At 43.3% G+C, this 23481-nt stretch overlaps 2 protein-coding genes across 10 annotated transcripts in view; both read left to right on the forward strand.

Annotated features, from left to right (window-relative positions):
- Positions 1 to 299: 299 nt before the first annotated feature.
- Positions 300 to 17943, forward strand: LOC127004574 (mucin-5AC-like). 9 transcript variants are annotated; one of them, XM_050872444.1, is made up of 10 exons: positions 322 to 452; positions 2252 to 2363; positions 4427 to 5268; positions 5719 to 5804; positions 6027 to 6152; positions 6713 to 6865; positions 7621 to 7979; positions 8381 to 8559; positions 8772 to 9186; positions 10595 to 17943. In XM_050872444.1, exons 3-10 carry the CDS (start codon positions 4443 to 4445, stop codon positions 10713 to 10715), a joined length of 2265 nt encoding a protein of 754 aa, XP_050728401.1. In that variant the 5' UTR covers positions 322 to 452; positions 2252 to 2363; positions 4427 to 4442; the 3' UTR covers positions 10716 to 17943. The 9 variants fall into 9 exon arrangements, with proteins under 9 accessions (XP_050728402.1, XP_050728401.1, XP_050728405.1 ...); XM_050872445.1 differs by lacking the exon at positions 2252 to 2363 and having other exon boundaries at positions 300 to 452; XM_050872448.1 differs by lacking the exons at positions 322 to 452; positions 2252 to 2363 and adding an exon at positions 2053 to 2187.
- Positions 17944 to 18709: 766 nt separating this feature from the next.
- The window catches only part of LOC127004572 (transcriptional repressor p66-alpha-like), a 158195-nt gene continuing 153423 nt past the window's right edge, over positions 18710 to 23481 (forward strand). The window contains exon 1 of the mRNA XM_050872424.1: positions 18710 to 18833. The gene's annotated coding sequence lies outside the window, so the exon portion shown is untranslated. The remainder of the gene's footprint in view (positions 18834 to 23481) is intronic.

Consider the following 23481-nt stretch of genomic DNA (forward strand, 5'->3'; position numbering starts at 1 on the left):
AAAATGGGAAGCCGGGTGGTTGGTCACTTGCAAGAGGCGAAGCTTAGTCTATTCTCTTATTCTGTGAATGGAAGCAAGTAGAAATAGAGATGACTTTCACTATACCATCGTCTAAAGAAAGCAGACTCTCAAAATAACAGCAAAAGAAGATCCATAACAACGTGTGGGATGCCTCATGGATCTTTGCTACACCCCGCCCTCTCTGCCTCTCTCTCCCTCTTCCCCTGATCCCCTCCCTCCCTCTCTCCCTCTTTCCCTTCCCTCCATTCACCCTCCCATTTCCGGGGCGGCATCCGGTGTGGCTTACCTTGGTGAGGGTTTTTGTGTCTCCTGGATCCCCAACACACTCGCTGCGGGGGCGTCCACGGGGCAGGGCGGTGTGTCTTGCGTCTCAGGTGTCGGCAGGTGGACAGTGTTACCTGAGTGCTACCTGTTGTCACTTCTGGTTCAAGGTTAGTGAGTGGGTGTGTGGCGGTTCGATCCTTATTCCTTCGCAGTGTTGAGTTGGAAAGTGCGTGTGTGGGTGTGTGTGGGAGGCTCAGTGTGTTGGTCTTTCTTTTATCCTTTATGTTGGTTGTAATGTGCTATGATGTCGCTGGTGAATATAGTGTGTGTGTGTGTGTGTGTGTGTGTGTGTGTGTGTTATGGAAGAGCTATTTCGTCTTCGTTAAAATGGGACTGTTATTGTTATCATCATCATTATTATTTTCTCTGTTTTCTCGACTGGAATAATGAAGTGAGAGAGAATGTTTAGGCTGCTTTTGCGTTACTTATATAAATGGAAAGTCTCGTATACTCTGGGATGCTGGTGGCACATATCAGAAACTTTGAGTAGCTACATCTTCATTTCTCTCGTTCTTCTTTCTTTGCACGGCTAATTAAGGCAAACCAGGACAAAGGAGGGAAGAAGGCATGCAGGCAATCACGGTTCTTGGATGCGCTAATTGACTGAGGATAATTAGTCATGCAGAGGTAACCTGAGGAATGCATGAACGTCAGACCAAACTTGACTCAGCTATTCAACAACTTCTTATATATGGTTTCCTCCTTACCGTCTATAATACATCACTATACATGAAAACGGACAACCAAAACCTTTCTCTATCAGTGCGTTTTCTTGCTTCGATATGATAGTTACCTTGATAAATGCGTATATCACACCAAACTGTATGTAACTATTCAACAAGGTCTCACATTTAACTTCCTCTTTATACCTTCTATGTACATTACAATACATGAACTAAAAGGTAACCTAAAACTAAAACCTCAATATCAGTGTCTTTCTTTCTTGCTTGCTTCTAAATAATACAAATACCGTGATAATAGGCCTATAAAATTGCTAGACTGCTATGACGATTATGCAGATTTCTTTTTTTCTAACTTATAATTATGTGTTTCTAGATAGATAATGTTTTAATAGAAGGATTAACATTATATGACGAAACACATGAACAATACCTATAGAAATCCCTCCACCAATCATGATCTGCTGTTTATGAAGCCTCTATATTACGTAAGGCTTGATCAGAATAGTTATTATATATACTTAGCTACGTTACATCCTTACACTCACTAATGAAAGAAAGAAAATAAGAATAAATTGTGAGACTGGAAATATGGCAGACTCCCCTCCAACACCAATAAAAGCTTCCATATTCTGCCATTCGTTATGTCTATGGTCTTCTGTGATATAGGACGAAGAAGAGAATAAAATAAGGATATTATCAGCCACGTTACATCATGACATACTAAGAAATAAGAGAAAAACAGAGTAATTGGAGACAGACATGATTCTCTCTCCTCCGCTAATCTCCTCTATAGTTGCCATTGTGATGTTTTAAAGTAATGTTTCTATGGAAGAGGAATATAATAAGAGCATACTGAACCACATAAAGGTCATTACTAACCCATAAACAGTAATAAAAAAAAGTAAATATATGGAGACTGGCAACATGTAACGGTCTTTTCACCATTAAAAACCTTCTCTGTTGCCACTGTGATGCTTTAATATAGTACCTGGATAACAAAAGAACACAATAACAACACACAGAGCCACAAACACCAACACAAACACACAAAAACACCCAATAAATAAATAAAAAATAAACCCTCCCCAAAAATCCATCATGGTCTCCCCTCTGGACCTCCACCAATGGGCTTCTTTGTTGTTGTTTTCCTCCCACACAGGTGAGCTTGACTGTTTACCTGTTACCTGTGCGTGTACCTGTGTTACCTGTGTGTCCCTCCCCAGGTCCACAGAGCACACAGGGGCCGGGAGTGAAGGGCTGTGGCGTAATTCCTGCTGGTGGTGAAACTCTGACCACAAGAAGACGAGGTGGAAGAGGAGGAGGAGGTGGAGGGAGGTAATGATGGCAAAGGTGTGGAGGAAGGGAAGGGAGGAGGAAGGTGTTACGTTTGTGTGTGTGTTTATGTGGATAGTGGAGTGGATTAAGTGAAGTGGAAGACGTGTGGAGGAAGGGAAGGAGGTGTTACGAAGCTTCCATGTTAGTTTGTGTGTATGTGGATGGTGGAGTGGATACAGTGAAGTGGAAGACGTGTGGAGGAAGGGAAGGTGTTACGAGGCTTCCGTGTTAGGTTGTGTGTGTCTATGTGGATAGTGGAGTGCATAAGTTAAGTGGAAGACGTGTGGAGGAAGGGAAGGGAGGTGGAGGAACGTGTTTAGAAGCTTCCATGTTAGTTTGTATGTGTCTTTGTGGATGGTGGAGTGGATAAAGTGAAGTGGAAGACGTGGAAATACAGTTTGGTGGAATTAAAAGGACCATTGAGGTTTTAAAACGAAAGGTAATTAAACAAGGACTAGTTAGGTACCTGTGTGAGTGGTTACCTGTGTTTCCGTAAACGTGTGTGGATGGTGGAGTGGATAAAGTGAGGTGGAAGCCGTGGAAATATAACTAGTGGAAGGATTAGAGGAATTAGAAGGACCAATTTTGAGGTACAAGGACGAGTTACCTGTCTGGATTTACCTTATTTCCATACCTGTGTTTGTATGTACATGTGTTAGAGTGGATAAATTGAAGTGGAAGACATGGAAATACAACTAGTGGAAGGATTATAGCTTTAGAATGGCCATTTGAGGTGCAAGGATGTTACCTGTGTGTTTACCTGTGTTTCCGTACCTGTGTGTGTGTGTGTGTGGCATTACGGGTGACACAAGGAAGGCCCAGTTAATTAAGGTCATGTGTGGCACCATAAATAATATCAAGGTGTGTAGGTTAAAGGTCATGTGTCCAGCCCAGTGGTGAGGCAACAGGGAAGTGGTGGTGGTGGTGGAGGGTCAGGTGAGTGTTGCAGGTGATCTCTTATCTGTCTGTGGTGGTGGTGGTGGGTAAGGTGAGGGCTGGAGGTGGTGGGGGGTGGGTAAGGTGAGTGGTGGTGATGGGTAAGGTGAGGGCTGGAGGTGGTGAGTAATGTGAGTACTGGAGGTGGTGGTGATGGATTAGGTGAGGGCTGGAGGTGGTGGGTAAGGTGAGTGCTGGGTTAGGATTGGTTTTATTAAGCTTTAAACCTGAAAAAAAAAAAAAGACTTCCAACCAAGTGTGAAAATCCGCAATGAAATGTGTAAATGTTCAGGAGTCCAATTCGCTGCCCTTCGCTGGAGATTAGATATATATGCGCCTGTCTCTTAGTCATCATAAGGTGGCCAGTAAGTAAATGTAGAGTTTAGCTTTGCCACCTCAAAATATCATATACACCTTCATATTATGGTTAAAGGGTGAAAATACATGCCCTTTGACCATAATATGAAGCCACACAGGGTTAGGAGCTAACCTAACCTAACAACCATGTGAGTATCGCTGATGCATAGGAGACAGTCAGGACAGCAGCTGCAGTCTGGGGTCCAGCGGTTAGGTTTGGTTATTTTAGGTTTGCTTAGGTTAGGTTAGTTTCTAACCATATGCGCCTACATATGGTAAAAGGGAATGTGTTTTCATACATGGTATTTTGAAGTAGCGGAGCTAATCTACACATTTACCATTCAACAGGGGCGAAGCCCTCTTTTAAAAAGAGATTGTGAACATTTTTCCTATTATAGAGGTGGTGAGTAGCAGGACCGTGCAGGTTTGCACGTATTGCTATTTTCTTGTTTATTTTTGGCTGTGTGGTGCTTTTTGGGAGGGTTCAAGAGGTTTTAAGGTAAGCAGAAGTCATGAGTGACAAGATAAGAGTGGTTTATAAGGTAGGGACTGAGGTAATTATAGCTGCATCAAGCAAAATTCACAGAGTTTTATTGTGACACGATTTTTGTTTTTCATTATCGTAATAATTATTGTTTTTATTACTCTTGTCATCATTATTATTATTTTAGGTACTCTTATTCTTGTTATTACATTAAAGTATCTTATACTAGAAAATATATGGTGTTTGGTGTTTGGCATACTTCATCAGTCATCCCTTTGCATTGCAGTGCCCCATGATGCAGGATGGACACAGACTGCCTGCAGGAAGAGATTAGTGTTACTCCTGAGAGGACACCAGTGCTAAGCACCAACACAAGACTCAGCAGCAGGGATGACAAGGAAGATGCTGTCGGGATGGACGGCAGCACACGCCAGCAGAGAGGCATGAAGGAGGCCGAGGGTGGGGGTGGTGACGGTGGGAGTGGTGATGCCCTCCCAATATCCAGGATAGAGGCAGCAAAACGCTCTCTGGAGAAGGCGATGAATGGAGGCAGTGTGAGACGAGGTACTGATGGGGAGGAGGACGGAGATTTTCAAGCATCTGCTGAGATCATAAGGCTGAGGAGCTCTAGCCTCACCTCCTCCCCGTCCTCAAGTTTCAAAAGCTCCTACGCTAAGTCGCTAGCAGACTCTTATAGACGTGCAAGCATACCGGTCGTTGTGTCGTCTCCAAAGGGGCAGTTTTACTTCAAGAACGATGAATTTTTGAGTTTAAGTGCAAGCCCAGTGATGGGCGTAGAAAGTTACCGAGAAAGGTTGGGCAGTTTGAGTTTGAGTGTGAACGGTGACACCAAGTCAGCGCCGAGTCTGACGTCAAAACTCCAGTCTCTCCCTCCAATCCTAGACTCAAACGAGGAGCAGCAGGAGACGGAGAACAACAGGAAAAAGTCAGATTCCAAACCGCTCCCTGCCAGTGTGTATGAGAAGCTGCTTGACGAGGAAGTGTTTGTGCCGTTTGAGCAGCTTCACCAGTTATGCGAAGAGCAGGGCGGCAGCTTCTCCCTCAAGGACTGGCACAAGTTGGGCTCCATCATCACAAGCGATGGCAGGAAGCTTGTGAAACTGTCTGGTAAGTGCTTGTAATCAGCCAACTGTTCAAATGCCAAATATGCAAGATATCCTACACTACATACCCATCTCTTTTATCCATGAGAAGATGGGACTCAAACTTTTCATTTAGTTGTGTGTAGGACCCCAACTTTATATTTGGTTGTATATGGAACCCCAATTCTATATTTAGGTTATTCCTTAACCCGTCCGCTACGATTGGTATGGATTTGGCTTTCACTGGTAGCCTGGTAACATATACTCCCAGGTCTTTCTCTTCCTCACTGGTGGATGGATAGTGGAGTGTTTTCCATGTGGTATTGGTATGCTGGATATCCCTTCCCAAGGTGCATGACTTTATATTTTTCGTCAGTGAATTGTAGCAGCCACTTTTTGTTCCATTCCTGTATCTTGGTGATGTCTTCTTGTAGGAAATCTGCAGTCAAGGATTTAATGGGTATTCTTTTTTCAGATGTTAAGTTGTTGAAGTCAGACGAGCCCAACAAGACTCCCAATGGTCACCGCCTGCTGGTCAATGGGTCAGAGAAGGAGACACAGGTTGGTTGCTCCATCTTCTACGCACTTTTTCCAAGTTTCAGGGGTCAGCTCTTTACATGGGTGGTGCTTTTTTTGGGGCTCAGGTTTATTCCACACAAACATATCTCATCTCATGTTTTTAGACTTTTTTCAGACTTTTTTATCAGTTTATTTTCCCCTTGGCCTGTCTCAGTATCATGAAGAATAAAGGGAAATAACTGAATATGCCCTCATTTTCTGAAGCAGGTGGAATCCTTGCTGGTGGAGCGTGGCCAGCTGGGGGACCGAGTGGACCAGCTGTGCCGTGCATTGGGTGACAGGGACGACACCATCCAGAGGCTTGAGGAGGACCTGCTCAGGATTAGGATGGTGGGTGGGGTGGAGACTGGCTTCAGCTTTTGACGTGCGAGTGTCCTTGATTCAAAGTGGGCATCTTAAAACGTCATGGGTTATAAGGTCTTGAAGCTGTGCAGAGAATGATAAAAACAATCCATGGTCTGAGACTCCTTATGAATAAAGATCGAAGCAGCTAGAGCAGCATTTCATAGTCTGTGTGGTGACCTGATAATATAGATCAATTAATTGTATTAGCAATGGGGTGTTGATACAGTACTTACACTAAAAAATGTTGGAGTCTGCAGCATGAGCACAAGGTAGATACATTCAGGTCTAAGAAAGGAATAGGTACATATTACTTTTTAAAAAGAGTAATGGATGAATCCAATGTATGAAACAGTTGTGTAGGTAATACAAATATGGGTGAAAGGTTTAAATGAAGGTTAGATGTTAATATTGCTGGGAAGGTGGATGACAAATATCTAGTCATAATTAGCTGTCTTATGTAAGTCAACTGGCCCCTTGAAGTCTTCTTGTACTTGTGTGCATCTTTGTGTATATACTCATTGGTTCTTGTTTGTGGACTGTTGCAGGAGTGCCAGCGTCTCCTGGTGGACAATCGCAGCCTAAAGAGCAGGCTGGGGCATCAAGGAGCCAGTCAGCCACAATCTCCAGTAACAGACAACAGCTCGCAGGTCTCACAGCTCCAGCAACAAGTCCAGCTGATCACCGCACAGCTGAACAAGGTACCATCAGCTGTTGGCTTATCATTCATTCATTGATAACATTGAAGACTTCTAAGACTGTTTGCTTGATGCTCTAAATAATCTGCAATATTTTCTCATGTTTTCTTGAAAAGTGCATACCTTTAGTAAGCATGTTGTCTCACAGTTGTCATGTTTGTTATACTTTACCACGCTTGCGCACCTCCCGGAACATGGCTTCAGTGCGATTATCAGGCCAGGTAAGTGGATCATGTCTCCAGGGTTGGGCTGTACTGAGAGATACACTGTTGCACACTTTTCTTCCTTCCCTAGGTTGACCTTCCTTAACTGTAAGAAAAAAAATAGTCATCAAGTTATTGGGTCATTGTGTCATGCAAGGATACACAAGGATGTAGAGACTACAAGAGACCATACAGCCTAAACATGTCAGCTCTTAAAGATACAAAAGGTTTGCCTTTACTCAGATTGAAAACTGAAGTTATAGAATATTACTTTGATGAGACACCTTAAGTGTTAGTTACATGAAGAAGGTTACATTTCTCTATTGAGAAAGTACTGTCAGTGTGTTGCCTGGGCCAAGCTTACCATGATTACAATTAAGTTATTACACATACATACACACAGACCTCAGAATAATTTAAACCATGTTCATTTTTTTAAAGCTATACAATGAACCTAGACAGGGTACAGCACTGGGCAATGAGGTCATAACACCATGCCCGTAGCTCATAACCTAGTGATGACAGACCTCCACTGACCACCCATCACTGCTCCAGGCCGAACAGAGCCGCCACACGTACGAGGCAGCAACGCGGCAGCTGGTGGACTTCCTGCACACCGTCAACACAACCCTCAACAGCGCCAGCCACCTCAACCACAACCCCAGCAGCCCCACCACCAGCCCTGCCTCCTCCCTCCACTCCACCACCAGCACCGCCACCATCAAGACCTCCTCCACCATCCCTGCGGAGGCTGACGATGACCCTCCGTACAGGCTAGGACGATCCAGCACTCCTCCACCAGAAGCTGTGTCGTCACGTCCTGCTCACGGGAACAAGAGCACTGCGGAGGCCATGAGGAAGGCTGGGAGTGTCTGGGCTTTGCCGACGCACAACAACAACCACCACTCCCGCAAGTATGGCCATGGCTAGGAGTTACGACTATTGTTGTTGTTTTTTGTTCGAATATTTTAATGACTCCTTACTTAATGTTGTTGAATGGTCTTGGAAACTACGACTTAATGACTGGCTTCTTGACTAAATGATCTAGTGATTGATTACATGACTGAATGATAGAATGGCTGACCAAGTTGCTGACAGATTGACTGCAGTGAAGTTAGAAAGATGGAATAAATGTCAAAAAGGGAATTTGGGCTGCAGACTTTTTGTGCCGAGTCACTTGGATGCAATATTTGTTGTGAGTTAAATAGAGAGAAGCCTAATGACAGATCAAATTTAGTTCCAAATGAGTCTTGATGATCCAGTCTTGAGAGAGTTAGATTACATGATCTTGAGACTCATCTTTCCTACCCTCCAGAGTGAGCCGGGCTGCCAGCACCCACTGTGTGGTGTCTGCTGCATCAGCGTGCCAAGACAACCCAGCAGCGGCAGGAGCCTCATCAGGGAGTGAAAAAACGCGTTCCCACACCACCGACTTCCTTGCCTCCCGTGCCAGGGAGCTCCTCACTTCCCTCAAGTCCCTCATCAGGAGCGACAGTAAGTCACTCCGGCAACAGATGCTGCCAACCTTTATGTGCTTACTAGGTTCCTTTTAGCATGACATGAAGCCCACAATCATTGAGTAATTTTAGTAGGTAAGTATAAGGTATCGGGAGGACAGTTGTGGGGGATGTGAACGTGGAGGATAATGTGACTATCATGCCATTGGTTGTCTACAGTAATTGCTGATATTCAGATTTCTTTGCCAGGTGTTTTGAAGCTTAACTTGGAACCAAAGAAATCCAGCTCTTCAGCATCTGGTGGGAAGAACAGAGGCAGCAGCAGCAGGAGCACTAAGGTTGAGAGCACAGCCAGCACGCCCTCAGGCTCCTCGGCAGACACTGAACCAGCCACCAAGACCTCCATAGCCCTCACAGGCCCACAGAGCAGTGAGGTCCAGAGGAAAACACGACCCACCACCCTCAGCCTACTAGTTAGCAGGGAGGGAGGAGAGAAAAATGGCTTGACACTGAGTGAAACCGATGCTAGTCCGACCGGGAGTCAAAACCTCGACTCCGCAAGCACAGCCGCTTCTCCCGTCCCTAGGATCGGCACCGGCAAGACAAGAGAGGACACGCTACAACCCCAGACGTCTATTGTGAATGGTAACCCACAGCCGTTGAGGTAAGTTGGCTCTATTAACAGTACATGGAAGGTAGGTAGATGTAAGGTGGTGTAGGTCTCACATCAGCCCTATTTGTATTCTCTTTGCCACACACGGGTCGTCAGGTATGTAGTCATCCCTCAGTTTTTGCAGGGATTATGTTTCTGAAACCCCAATGAAAGTACAAAATCTGAAAGTGTGCTGCCCCCTTCCTGAGGCCCCATGCACCTTATAATAGCCCACAGCGTATTTATTGATCATACTCATTTTCAACCAGATAAGAGGAAAGAGCAGAGCAGCACATTTTAAACAGTAGTACACATGGATAACACAGGAGGTACTCAAGGCCCCCTACTTGTGGCATCTCCAGCACCCCAGAAGACATCATTTCTGGTAGTAGCTACTTGTACTTTCATCCATGTATAACAAAATTTTTGCCACCTGCTCACTTAATTCTTTGCGATTCATCAGATTTATTCATTTATTTTTACTTTTTTTATTTCTATCTTTGCATGGACCATCTGCAAAAAGCAAGGGATGACTGCACTACTCTTTTAATAGTAACATTATTCTTATTTTATTTCCCTTACATGGACAGTCAGTAGGCACACCTCTCACTGCACCTCCCACCTACCTATGGTCACAGCTCTTACTAATACTTGGTGGTGCTGGCCTCGAAAGATGGGAGTCTGGAGTCATTTGATGAACCAGACACGTAAGGATGTTTTCTCTGCACCTTTGTTGTGTATGTGTTGCTTTTGCCATTAGTTCACACAGGGATCAACCAAAAACAAAACCATATGTACGGATAAAAATGCAGCTTACCCCAATGCAATGGAGATAAGCACCACGGCCACGCAGCTATAGTGTATGTCCCTAACCTTACCTTTTACCGTATCTCAAAGGTTTTTAAAGTCACAGCTGGGAAAGGTGTTTGTTGTATCCACACACACACAAAAGCAACACAGGCATAAAGATGGGAAAATATATTACTGGTATCAGCTTTGGGGTGATTACTCAAGCTGGTGAATAAGTAGAATAAGCATGTCATTACTTACACCTTCACAACTACTCACCCAAGGGACCTCTAATACTACTACTAATTAAGCCAGGATGGACCACTTGAACATTTTAGCTACTACTCACTTTAAGAATTGTTTTTCAAGGACTGTGGCCACAATATTACTTAGTGTAGTAAATATGTGATATTTTATGGTCTTGGTTTTTGGAACAGCAATGCAAGGAAACAAAAAAATTTACATGACTAACTTCCTTGACAGTTTAATTAACTGTCAACAGGGACAAAGGGTTTAACTTTTCTGCAAGCATAATTTCTAACTAGCACAGCACTTAATCATGAAGCAGCAGACAGACATGACCCGTCCCTGGCCTGCCGCTGTCTCACCCGCCGTGCACATCTCCCAACAGCCTCATGGTGGTGGCTGACCCCCCATGCAACCCCAGTGACCAACGTTTCTCTTCCCTTCCACTCCGCACCCGCATCACAAGAACCCTCACTGACGCAGATCACCGGCTGGTTTGGGTGTAACCTGGACCACAGGATGGGTGGTGGTGGTGGTGGTGGTTTCTTCTTCAGCATGAATCACAATGGGCATTGATTCACTGGATGGTCTTATTTGAATCTTTTCATCTAAGAGTCAAGTACACTCAGACACCTTTTCCTTGTCAGCCAAATTATTACCATAAGTGACCCTGTTTCCCACAAAGGCAGAGTGTGGAGTCAGTGAAATCGCGTGGCCATTCTGACAGGCGCTCCAAACAACAAGTTACCGAGGGAGCGAGTCCTTAATATAAACCTGCAATATCACAGATTTCATCCCTGTTGATATACCCCTCCATGACACAGTCACATAGAGAGATATGTAGTCTTATTCAGAGGCTAATCCCTTTGTCTCAGTGACTTTACTACAAGAACAAAAGATAAGTTCCTCTACCTAGATGAGGATAACCATTTAGTTCATCAAGCAGCAACACAGTGCCATTCTTACCTGTTAGAAGTGGTGTCGGTGTGTACTCGGCTCTTAGTGATCTCTGTTACTGTATCCTTGACTAATAGTTATGGTATTTGTTATTTGGTGACAGCTAAAGTTTTCAAGATATTTTGTATCAAGCCAAGATTTGGTTTTCAGTGCTTTCAGGACATTAATAACCAAAAATCTAGGGTGCTTAAAGTTTTAATTTAGTAAATACTTGTTTATGAGGGTTTTGTATCTGAGAACTGCTGTGTTTTCACCATTAAGATGGTTACCCCATCACTTGACAATCATAAGTGCTTTCCACAGTATAAGACAGGGTCTGAGTAAAAATATTCATGTTTTGAAAAGTGAAGTGCACTTAATTAGTAATTTTATGAATAAAAAAGGTCTGTCAATAATCATCACTTTAGAATTACTTTGGATGCAGCAGAACTAGTTTGTTTTAAGACTCAGCACACAGTTCTCTTCATAAGCTGCATGACGACCTTTTATGAATATTGGAGGAGAAATGCTAGTGTCCCAGTGCTCAGATCAACAAGACATGCACTGCATATTCTTGCCTGGAGGCCTCAGTGGTAGCTAGAAGGGATCTTGTCTTCAGTTCATACTCATTTATGCAACTTATAAGTCTCTACTTTGCAAACCTTCCAGAGCAGCTGATGTCTTCGCTGATGATGGTGACTTTTGAACTTCTGTTCAGAAAACTCCCAATCATATATTTTTGTAGTTTTTATATGTGTAGATACTCTTAAGGATTTTTCTTAAAAAGAAATTGTCATGTGAATATGAAGTGATAGATTTATAAACCTATCTTGCACAACTGTCCCACAGAGTGTCTTGTGGAGAGTTCATTGATGCACAACTTACTGTACTGCCATATGATATTGTGTTAATGGATGCAAGGCCAATGAAAACACTATCAAAGCCCCAGCTTAGGTCAGCTGAAATATAACTACAGCCGAGATCTGGTTTTGTACACGGATACCTCAACTTTGGTAACTCTGCCACAGTTGTGTCTCCTCAACACATATTGCTATTGGTGTGTCTGGAGGCTCAGTGCTTGGTGTTCATTGGCTGTGCACACTTTAGCCTTAAGAAACCGAAACACAGAATTGTACTGGTCAATGTATTGACCAGCAGAAACTAATTATATGAACTAGGATGCAAAGATGGATTCAGCTTCACTTCCTCTTTCTTTATGATTTGAAAAAGAAAGAAAGAAAGAAAGGAAAAGGACAGTGAATGTGCATTCATCTTCATAGCCATTACCTGCTTTTACACCAAAGATGTTACCTGTACAGATTTAAGTAAGGCTTTTTAGTATGAGCCTGGAGCTGTGTGTGTCATCTATTGTCATAAGGTAACTTTCACTGTAGACCTGCAGCTGCAAATCTCTTTTTAAGGAAACAGGACAGTGGTCCAGACCAACATACAAATAGGGGGCTGGAGAGATCTGAAGTCCATTAATGGAGCTCCAGTATTAGTCATTATCTGGTGTTAATTACTTTAAGTCCACTTGTAGGTATATAGTGTTGTAGTGTGGGGAGGGTCAGCTCTGAGGGACGAGCTCTTATGTTGGTGTACAGGGCAAGCTTAACATTTTTTTTTTCCTATGTGAGTTCTGTTACACTTGGTCTTTGAATCTCTAAAGGAATTACTGCTGAGATTGTGTTGCATTCTCTGAAAATCTGATTTGTTTGGTCATTGTGTTTTATTGCATGATCTTGCATATTGTGAATGAAAACATCACATCTACTATGTTGATGTGAAATTTAGCTAGTGTGTCACTCATTAGCTTGAAGAACACATTTTAACCTGCAGAAAGATGGGCATTATTGTACTCTGTTCACATAAAGATCACCAGTTGACTCCAGCCACACCAGCCCAACAACCACCAATAGGAGGACCTTTCCCAACACCCACGACTTACGCAGCCTTGGTTGTGGGGGTGGGGTGTACCTTGTGTGTGGACTGGCTAATGGTACAGTCATAATTGGGAAGGGGGAAGGGTGCGTATGCAAAGCTAGTGTGAACAGTTTAGCAGGTATCTGGTAGCTGAAGCATCTCACCGCAAGCGTAATCTGCCTTATGAGACTGATGTTGTGTTTTCACTATTACGAAAGTGCTCCAAGCATGTTTGTATAGTGTTCATAGTGGGTGTCTTTTATACGGCTTGTACTATACTTGTGTTCTGCTGCTTTCTTGAGAGTACGTAGGTCAAGTATGTAAGTCCCGCTGATAGTATGGAAAAGGGCATTAGTATCTGTTTTGACACAGACCACGAGGCTGATCACGGACATCACTTGAAATGGCATAGTGGACAAGACTTAAGGTGTGTGTGTGTGTGTGTGTTTTTTGGATGTAGGGCCTTAATGCATGAGGGCAAGCATATGTGTTGTGTTTATAGACCAACTGTGGAGTGTTTGATACGTGTTAAGATGTCAGTCAATTTTTTTATGCATTCAGTGTCAGTTTTCCTAGTAACTTTTGATCTGCCAAGTAGCCCTGGCCACTTAACAAGAGATACTAAGTGTTTATTATTACTTATTATTTACAGGCATGTCTAATAAGTGCATGACTGATTTTAGGTGTTTATTATTACTTATCACTTACAGGCATGTCTAGTAAGTGCATGACTGTTCTTAGGTGGGTTTTGAGTTGATATTACAGCCACCAGTAAACCAAATTCACAAAGTATTTCAACATGGAGGTAAAGAATGAGCTACAAGCCACCATTTCTATGCTTTACATGATGTATATTGTATTCAGTAACACTAGAATCTCGTACAAGTGCTTGGGTATACCTTAAAGTGCATGGTTTTAGAATGTATCACTGTATGTTCTTGTGGTAAAGTCGAGCAAGTAAAAAAAATCAAGGCCAAGTTAGGGAGTTGACTTTCTCATTTGCTATTTTTCTTGGGACAAAATTTATTCAACCATTCTTTAGCCTTGCCTTAATTATGTCTTTGCCATGCCTTACCCATACCTTAACCTTGCCTTAGCCTTGGCAGAAGACCTTCACAAGTATGTACAGTTGGCACCCTTCAGCTGAGAGTTCTCTTCCGTCCCTAGTGCCTAATGACAAGTGTGCTAATGAATTGCTTTAACTGAAAATGATAAGCTTCTGTTTGATATGTGTGTATGTTTTATTCTAAAATGATGCATTACATAGCCAGTCCTATCTGAGGACAAAACTACAAATCACATTTCCTTAAGTAACTTGTGATGTGAATGTCTTGGTATGTGTAACACTATTTTTGGTATTGAATGTTACGATGTTTACCACACAGAAGGGAGTGAGTGACATTCAGCATGAACACTGCACACAGGCATGCCATTGGGGGGTGTCGGTGTCTCAGGAGGTGTTATTAGCATGTTAGCATCAGTGTCAAGTGCTTGGTGAGGGGGAGAGGCATTGTGGCAGTGTGGCCATCAATCCTGCACCTCCCATCACCTTCCTGGCACGAATGTAAGAGTAAGTGTGTGTGTGTGTGTGTGTGTGTGTGTGAAGCTGAATTATGAGGCACTCACTCACTCAATCAATACCTGTCATGAGTACCAGGCTTGATCTACTTCATGAAATCTCAGTTGGTGTTCCTCCTCTTAAGACACATCAGAACTTGTTTGCCCATTGATATCTGTTCTCTGTGAGTGACCCATAATTTTTGTAGTGTTGCTATGCATAAAATTGACTCTTTATATAAAATCTCAGTATTAGCCTTATCTATATTCAGGGGCATCAAATGAGTTAGTTAATTGATATGAGTATATTGCACTTTGAAACTCAGATTTTGGGGGTCGTATTAACTTTGATCATTGTGTTTCCATTCATTAGCTTGCCCTCATGACATTATTTTGTAGTGTTGTGTTGCTAACCAGAGTGTGATCTACTAACCTGTGTGTAGTAGCAGAATTAGTAGTAGTGGTCGTGGTAACATACGTTCTTTGAAGTGTATACTAGGATCAAAGAACACTGATCCCAGCATTGACTCAAACTAGTGATGCCACAATCAGGTCTTACTAACGTAGGTCCTTCAGCCACCCACCAGCAAAAGGCGAACATTGGCTCCTTAATTATTCTTTTGTATGCGCGGTGTTGTGGTAGGATTCAAGTAAGTGGCCATTCTGGGTCCATATTCTTAAACATATCAAGCTCCCATTACCACTATTTCTCAAGGCCACAAAGAAGAGTACCTGGGTTTTCATGGATGTTTTTTCCACTCAAGATGCAGAAGCCGTGTAAAACTATCACTAGCATATTTTGGGTCCATATACTTAAACACATCAAGTTCCCATTACCACCATTTCCCAAGACCACAGAGAAGAGTGTCAGGGTTTTCATGGCTGTTTTTCCCACTCAAGATGCAGAAGCCATTTAAAACTATCACTAGCATATTCTGGCTCCATATACTTAAACATATCAAGCTTCCATTACCACCATTTCCCAAGGCCACAGAGAAGAGTATCAGGGTTTTCATGGCTGTTTTTCCCACTCAAGATGCAGAAACCATTTAAAATTATCACTAGCATATTCTGGCTCCATATACTTAAACATATCAAGCTTCCATTACCACCATTTCCCAAGGCCACAGAGAAGAGTATCAGGGTTTTCATGGCTGTTTTTCCCACTCAAGATGCAGAAGCCATTTAAAACTATCACTAGCATAACAAAACAGTCCATGGAAATCTGGTACAACTTCCTGACTAGAGGTTTTACAGACAGGGGAACTGAGGTGAAGCTAAATACGTTAAGAATGTATAGATCCTTACTGCTCTCGTTGGTTGTGTGGCTGAAGGACGTCAGAGTGTGTTCGTGTGTGTTTGGAAGTGTGTGAAGGTTGGAGTGATGTCTTAACTAACGAGTCTGTCAATAAGCGGCCCCCGGTGCTGTTTGTGTGTGACTCATCCCACGCGTTATAGACTTACTGAGGGACACTTGCACAGTTCGCCTTGATGGGTCAGTAAGCCTCCAAACCAATACCAAAGACTTCGAAAATTCCTTGTGTACTGTTTTGCGTTTATATATTAAGCTAATAAATTTGAGGAACCATACGGGAAGTCTTAATGTATCTGTTGTGTTGCGTCGAAAACCTAACCATTGCGTAGTGTAGAAGATTAAATAGTTACTGTGTTGGACTGTGAAATTGGCTCCAACACCTTGACTTTGTACCCGCCCGAACCAAAACCAAACCAGACAATCCTATTCGCTCTATAATGGTGAGGTTTTCTACTCACTATCAGATACACAAACACGAGATTTCCCCTGTCCACCCAGCAGTGAATGGGTACCAGGTATTAATCGGGGGTTCTCGTATAATTCCTTCCCCTTGTCTCTCTCCGGCATATGACCACAGATGTTGCGCCGACTAAACGAAACTTTCCAACTTTCCCCAGTATAGTTTTCTCACATTTCTCAACTTAAATATATGAAAACAAAACATATACATACAAGGAGTTTTCGAAGTCTTTGGTACTGGAATGGGGAGCTTAATAACCCATCATGGCGAACTGTAGTAAGTGCTCCTAGGCTATATAGTTTTGGTGTGCAGTGTGGTGGTAGAATTGGTCATGTTTGGACGCATTGGTGTAGTTACGGGGGTCTTCGGGGGTTGGAAGGCTCAGAAAAGGTGGCCCCTATATGAACCTAGGCTAGTGTTGGTGTGCGGTGTGGTGGTAGAATTGGTCATGTTTGGACGCATTGGTGTAGTTACGGGAGTCTTCGGGGGTTGGAGGGGTCAGAAAAGGTGGCCCCTATATGAACCCTGGCTAGTGTTGGTGTGCAGTGTATGTTAGAATTGGTCATGTTTGGACGCACTGGTGATTGATTGATTGATAGTTTATTGTTGCAAGTAAACAACAAAGGAGAAGGGAGGGGTGTAGCTACAGGGTCTTCGGGGGTTGGGGTGATTCAGAAAAGGTTGGCCCTATATGAAATGATGGAAAATAATGCAATATGGCAAATCTAGTTATTCTGTAAGTACGTTTGGTCCCCCTACAGATAAGTTTTCGGTTCGTATCCTCAGACGCTTTCGGCTCTCACAAAGGCCTCAGAGGAGATTAGTTAGGTTTTCATGAGTGTTTTTTCACGTTCATGGTGCGAAAGCCTTGTCAAAAACTACAACTACCATAGGATCATAAAAGTAAGCTACACAACTAACTAACACAACCTCTATGAAAGCCTTATCAAATGTGTGTGTGGGTGTGTTAGCCCCGAAATGGTTTAGAATCTGGGCTTTTTGAGTGTGAAAGCCCCGGAATGTTTTAGAATATGGTCTTGTGGGCGTGTCAGCCCTAAAATGTCTTAAGAAAATGGGTCTTGTGGGTGTGAATTAAATCCCTGAAGTGTTTGGTAGTTTGACCCTTTTGTACCATGAACCTAAAAAACAAGAAACACACATGAGGACCCAACTGACTTCCACTTCGGCCTTTGAAAACAGTTGATGTGAGGGGTGGAAGCGTCTGCCTATACCAATCATTGTGTGGGGATAGGTGGGCGGGGCGGTGGTATACGTGGTGTTGCCGACTCGGTGTGGCTGATGGTCTGCACGCCGAGGTCAGGCATTTCATATTCACGCAAGACTCGGCAGGCCCTCACGCGCCTTGGGTTTCTGCACCGCAAAGTCAGGTCAGCTTTAATTTGAAAGGGGAAAAAAAGGAGGGAAAAATTGTGTGCCGGGAGGTGCGTGTGTGTGTCCGCGGGAGGCGTCCAAGTCTTGCCAGTATTCAAGTAACGAAAGCAGTATTTTTGTAGAGTATTCGGAATAAAAACTACAAGATGAGGCTCGCTGGTTTTCTTTGTCTTCAGAATACCTGGTTGACTCACCTCTTCGATCGTCCACACACACACACACACACACACACACACCAAGGGAAGTACATTTATTATAATTTAACTCATCTCACTTATTCATGCATTTGGGAGCCTTTAAGTACCTTCCCATGTCGCTTATTGGACGAGACTGTGACTGTTTCATTGCTTCGTTGGCTCGTGCTTCGTTTCGTCATCAGTTTCGTTCGGAGCATGTTCAATCGGATCATATATGCTTCGATTGGTGATTCGTTTTCGTTTCATGTCCTCAGAAGTCTAGTCTATATTGATCTGGTCAGGTGTGAGCAGTGAGGTATCCAGTACAATATAAGACTGAATCAATACCATGCCAGTTCTAATATCTGTTTCACCACGTCAATACTACAGCAGTGTTTCATGTTTTTCGAATTTTTGGATTGTTTCAACTACAACTGAACGTTTTGTTTTGTTTTTCATTTGTTTTTGCTATTGTGTTGTTTCCTCTACTGTAAAAATATAAAAAAAAGAATTATATCTAACGGTCAAGCAACATTCATCTCCTCGATTCTCATTGGCGTGGATAGCGTTAAGGGCGAGCACGTCTATAGGAAGGGGAAAAAAAAGAATGGAAACAATGAGGCTTCTTTCCCGGAGTGAGATGTAACCAGTGTCTTCCCTCCGCGCGCACCCTTCCCTCATCCCTCCCACCACCACCACCGCACACCCCACCACGAAGTAACAACAGGTGCCCAGTGCTCGTGTGGTGTGTCCCAACCGCGGGGCATAGCAGCAGCACCACCACCACCACCACACCAAGCCAGCCGACCAGCCTCCGCGACCTTGCGACCACGTGGACTGCCTGCTTGCCTCTCCCTGCTGAGCGGTGAGTAGGAAACGAGTAGAGATGTTTGTGGGATGATGTAATGGTGTAGTGTGCAAGGGAAAGAGGTGTAGGGAGGTATATATGATGATGTAATGGTGTAGTGTGCAAGGGAAGGAGGTGTAGGGAGGTATATATGATGATGTAAGGGTATACTATGCAAAGGAAGGTGTAGGGAGGTATATATGATGATGTGAGGGTATACTATGCAGGGAACATATGGAGAGGTGTGTGGGGGTTGATGTGTGGGCATACCTTACAGAGAAGCATGTATGGAGAGGTGTGTGGGTATACTATGCTGGGAAAAGGTGTGGAGAGGTCTCTTGTACTGTGAGGGGTGTATTTTGCAGATAAACATATGTGGAGAGGTGTAAGGGTGATGTGTGGGTGTAGCTCGCAAGAAACAGGTGTAGGGTGATGTGTGGGCGTACTCATGCAGGGAGGCAGGTGTTGAAAGATCTGTGGAGTGATATGTCGATGTATTTTGAAGGGAAACACGTGTGGAGAGGTCTGGGCATATAGCTGGTGTGGGGAGGGTGGTATTAGGGGTTCATTCATGCTGGTTGTGACGGGAATGCATGAAGCTGATGTGGAATGCTGCGGAGCGAGTGGATAGCACGTGTGGAGGGTGTAAGTAGGCTAGGTGGGAAGTGGAGGTTAGTATGCAAAGAGTAGGTGGATGAGGAGGGAAGGAGGAGGAGGAGGAGGTAACAGGAGAGAGTAAGAGAAGACGAAACTGAAGAAAGACGGAAGGAAGAGGAGAAAGAAAAGGAGGAGGATGTAACAAGAGAGAGAAGACGAAAGAGAAGATAAAGGGAAGGAAGGAAGAGGAGAAAGAGGGAGAAGGATGCAAGATAAGTTAGAGTGGGTAGCAAGCAAAGGTGGAAGGTGGGAATAAGTGGGAAGTGGATGCATGCAGGTGGTTGTGGGACGAGTAGTATAGGTGGGGGAGGAGGCGAGTGGATGGGCGGATGGAAGGACATGTACAGGAAGTTATGTAGCGAGCAAGTAGGCTAGATGAGGAGGGTGGCGCTGGAGGTGGCGAGGGTAGGGGAGAGCGGGATGAACAGGGGGAGCATAGGCTAATCTCAAACCCTCGGGCGCACAAGCACACATATTTGACACGGTTTTCATATGAGCTTCGGGCATTTCCAGGGGTAGTTTACAGGCCCTGGTGGTAGTTTGACCCTTCCTCTGTACCATGAACCTAAAGAAACACTCATTAGAACCCGATTAATCTCATTTTTGGCTTTGGAAACAGTCAGTTGATGTGAGAGGCGGAAGAGGAAGAGAATAGATGGACAGACGAATAGATGGGATGGATAGTTAGAAAGTGTAATAGGAAGATTGTGATAAGATGAAGAAATGGAGAGAACGATCGAGAGACGAAGGGTAGGCTGTCAAATGAAGGAGAAGAGGATAAATAGAAGATAGAAAGCATAGACAGTAATATTAGGCTAAGTGGATGGTTAGAAAAGTGTCATAGATTGTGATAGTATGAAGAAGTGTCATAGATTGTGATAGTATGAAGAAGTGGAGAGAACCAGAGACGAAGGGTAGGCTATGTCAAATAAAGAGGAAGAGGATAAACAGAAGATAGAAAGCATAGACAGTAATATTAGGCCAAGTGGATGGTTAGAAAAGTGTCATAGGAGATTGTGATAGTATGAAGAAATGGAGAGAACGAGAGACGAAGGGTAGGCTATGTCAAATAAAGAGGAAGAGGATAAACAGAAGATAGAAAGCATAGACAGTAATATTAGGCCAAGTGGATGGTTAGAAAAGTGTCATAGGAAAATTGTGATAGTTTAAAGAAATGAAGAGAACGGGAGACGAAGGGTAGGCTATGTCAGATGAAGGAGAAGAGGAAACAGGATAGAAACTTCAAAGCCTATAGGCCTACCCTTTTTGCCCACTCCTTCCCTTGCCCACCCTTTTCCCCATTCCTTCCCTTGTGACCTTATAGACAGTGATATTAGGCTAAATGGGAACACGGAATATATTATAACCTTTACATTTTACTTTCTACCCCCGGCAAGCACGTTAGATAGATAGACTGATAAATATTGATAGAAAGATGTTGTACTCGAGTCTGTATGAAGTATAGTTATTTTTTAATATTGTTATTAGTCTTTTTTTTATGTTGTGATGGTATGGTTAGGTTAGCACGTGAGTCCATTAGATATTTATTTCAGTGCTAATTGAATCTATCTTGTACTATAGTTTGTTCTGCGCTCAATAGACTGTCTGCATATCTATCTATCTATGCATATCATTGAGTCTGTCTACGTTTATATACATTTACTCTATCTGTCTGTCTGTATGCTTATATCTATCAGTCCCTATTTTTTTATTCATTAAATATTCATCATTCATAAAAATTCATCTGTTATCTTTGAATGTTTTCTTTTATATTTTTTGTTTTGTTTTAGTTTTACATATTTTTACATTTTCTTAGTTTATATGAATTTCTTATTATTTTCTTTATGTCTTCTGCAAATTTTTTACAAGATTTTTTTCTTTTTTACAGTTTTACATTTTTTAACATTTTTTTTCGTTTGTTTGTTTTTCAGTCTATATGAATTTACGTGTGTGTGTGTGTGTGTGTGTGTGTGTGTGTGTGTGTGTGTGTGTGTGTGTGTGTGTGTATAGGATATTAATTTCTCATACTTTCTTTACGTGTGTGTGTGTGTGTGTGTGTGTGTGTGTGTGTGTGTGTTTACAAGATATTATTTTCTTATGCTTTCTTTATACGTGTGTGTGTGTGTGTGTGTGTGTGTGTGTTTACAAGATATTATTTTTTCATGCTTTCTATACGTGTGTGTGTGTGTGTGTGTGCGCCGCGGGATGAGAGGAGGAGGAGCTTGATCGTCACTTCCTGTCACGATCCCGAACAAAGAAACACGTCAGGCTGATGATGATTATGTTGATGCTTTTTTTTTTCATCTCTTTTCTCGTCCACGCGAAATGGCGGAAGAGGAGCAGGAGGAGGAGGAGGAGGAAGGAGGCGAGTGTACGGGTTGCAGAGGAGGAGGAGGAGGAGGAATGCAAGGATAGGAAAGAGGATGAGGAAGATTAGAACGAAGAGAAGGAGGAGGAGGAGAAGAGGGGGGGAGGGGAAAGGATTACATATGGGAAGGGAAAGAAGATAGCAGAACGAGGAAGAGGGGAAAATGGAGGAGGAGGAGGAATCAACAGTAAGGATTGAGGAAGAGGAGGAGGAGGAGGAGGAAAAGGAAAACGAAGAAAAACATAATATAAGAAGAGAAAGAAATGAGAACGTGGAACAGGAAGAAGAGGAAGAGGAGGAGGAGAAAGAAGTGGAAACATGGAAAAGGAAGAAAAGGAAGAGGAGGAGAAAAGTGGGAACATGGAAAAGGAAGAAGAGGAAGAAGATGAAGAGGAAGAGCAGGAATATGAAAAAGGTAGAAAAAATACACGAAGATGATTTAGAAGTCTGCAACAGGAGGTGGAAGAGGAGGAGGATGAGAAGAAAGAGGAAGGGGAGGCGTACGCAAGGGTAGCAGAACAGAACATAACATAATTAAGGAGTCTGCAAGAGGAAGAGGAGGAGGAGGAGGAGGAGGGGGAGGAGGAGACGTAATAAGGTTTAGATGAAAGAAGGAGGAGGAGGAGGAGGGGGAGACTTATTAGGTCCGAGTAAGAAAACATAATCATGAAATCTGAAAAGAGGAAGAGGAGGAGGAGGCGAAGAGAAGGAGGACACAAAATAAAGAGGAAAAGGAGGAAGCATTAGAATAAATAAGAAAACATATGAACATAATCACGAAAGCTGGAAGAGGAAGAGGAGGAGGAGGAGGAGGTATTAGCACAAACAAGAGGACATAACATAAGAACGTATGATCAATGAATCTACAAGAGGAAGAAGAAAAAAAGGAAGAAGAGGAAGAAGCGTGTGTGTGTGTGTGTGTGTGTGTGTGTGTACAAGGTTTAGAGAAGAGGAAGAGGAAGAGCTACAGAACATAAGAACAATATAACCACGAAATCTACAAGAGGAAGAAGAAGAAAGAGACATGTATAGAAGGTTCGAAGAAGAGGACGAAGAGGAAAAGGAAGAAGACTCAGAAATCATAACATAAGAACATAACCACGAAGTTTGCAAGAGGAAGAAGAAAGACGCATATAGAAGGCCTGAAGAAGAGGAGGAAGAGGAAGAGAACATAAGACCATAAGAACATAAGAGAAGGAAGAAGAAGAGGGCTCAGAAAACATAACTTAAGAACATCATCACGAAGTCTACAAGAGGAAGAAGGAGGCGACGTATATAGAAGATCCGAAGAAGAGGAAGAGGAAGAAGATTAGTAAGAGGAGGCATTAGAACAAGAAAGAGAACACAAGAACATAACCACAAAATCTGCAAGAGGAGGAAGAAGGAGACGCATATAGGTCTGAAGAAGAGGAGGAAGAAGAAGAAGCGGAGGAGGAGGAGAGCGCGAGAGCAGGTTGCAACGCCCGTCTCTCTCACTCTCGCGCGCTCGCCCCCTCTTAGCAGGCCACGTAAACATCGGCATCATCGTCAGCATCAGCAGGAGCGGCGGCGGCGGGCGGGGGTCGGCGGCAGCAACGTGCAGCATTTGTCACACGTATGGCAGGAAGTTATTGATCAGCCACCTCAACTAGCATGTGCGAG

The sequence above is a fragment of the Eriocheir sinensis genome, chromosome 28, assembly GCF_024679095.1.
Source record: "Eriocheir sinensis breed Jianghai 21 chromosome 28, ASM2467909v1, whole genome shotgun sequence".
NCBI classification, from domain to species: domain Eukaryota; kingdom Metazoa; phylum Arthropoda; class Malacostraca; order Decapoda; family Varunidae; genus Eriocheir; species Eriocheir sinensis.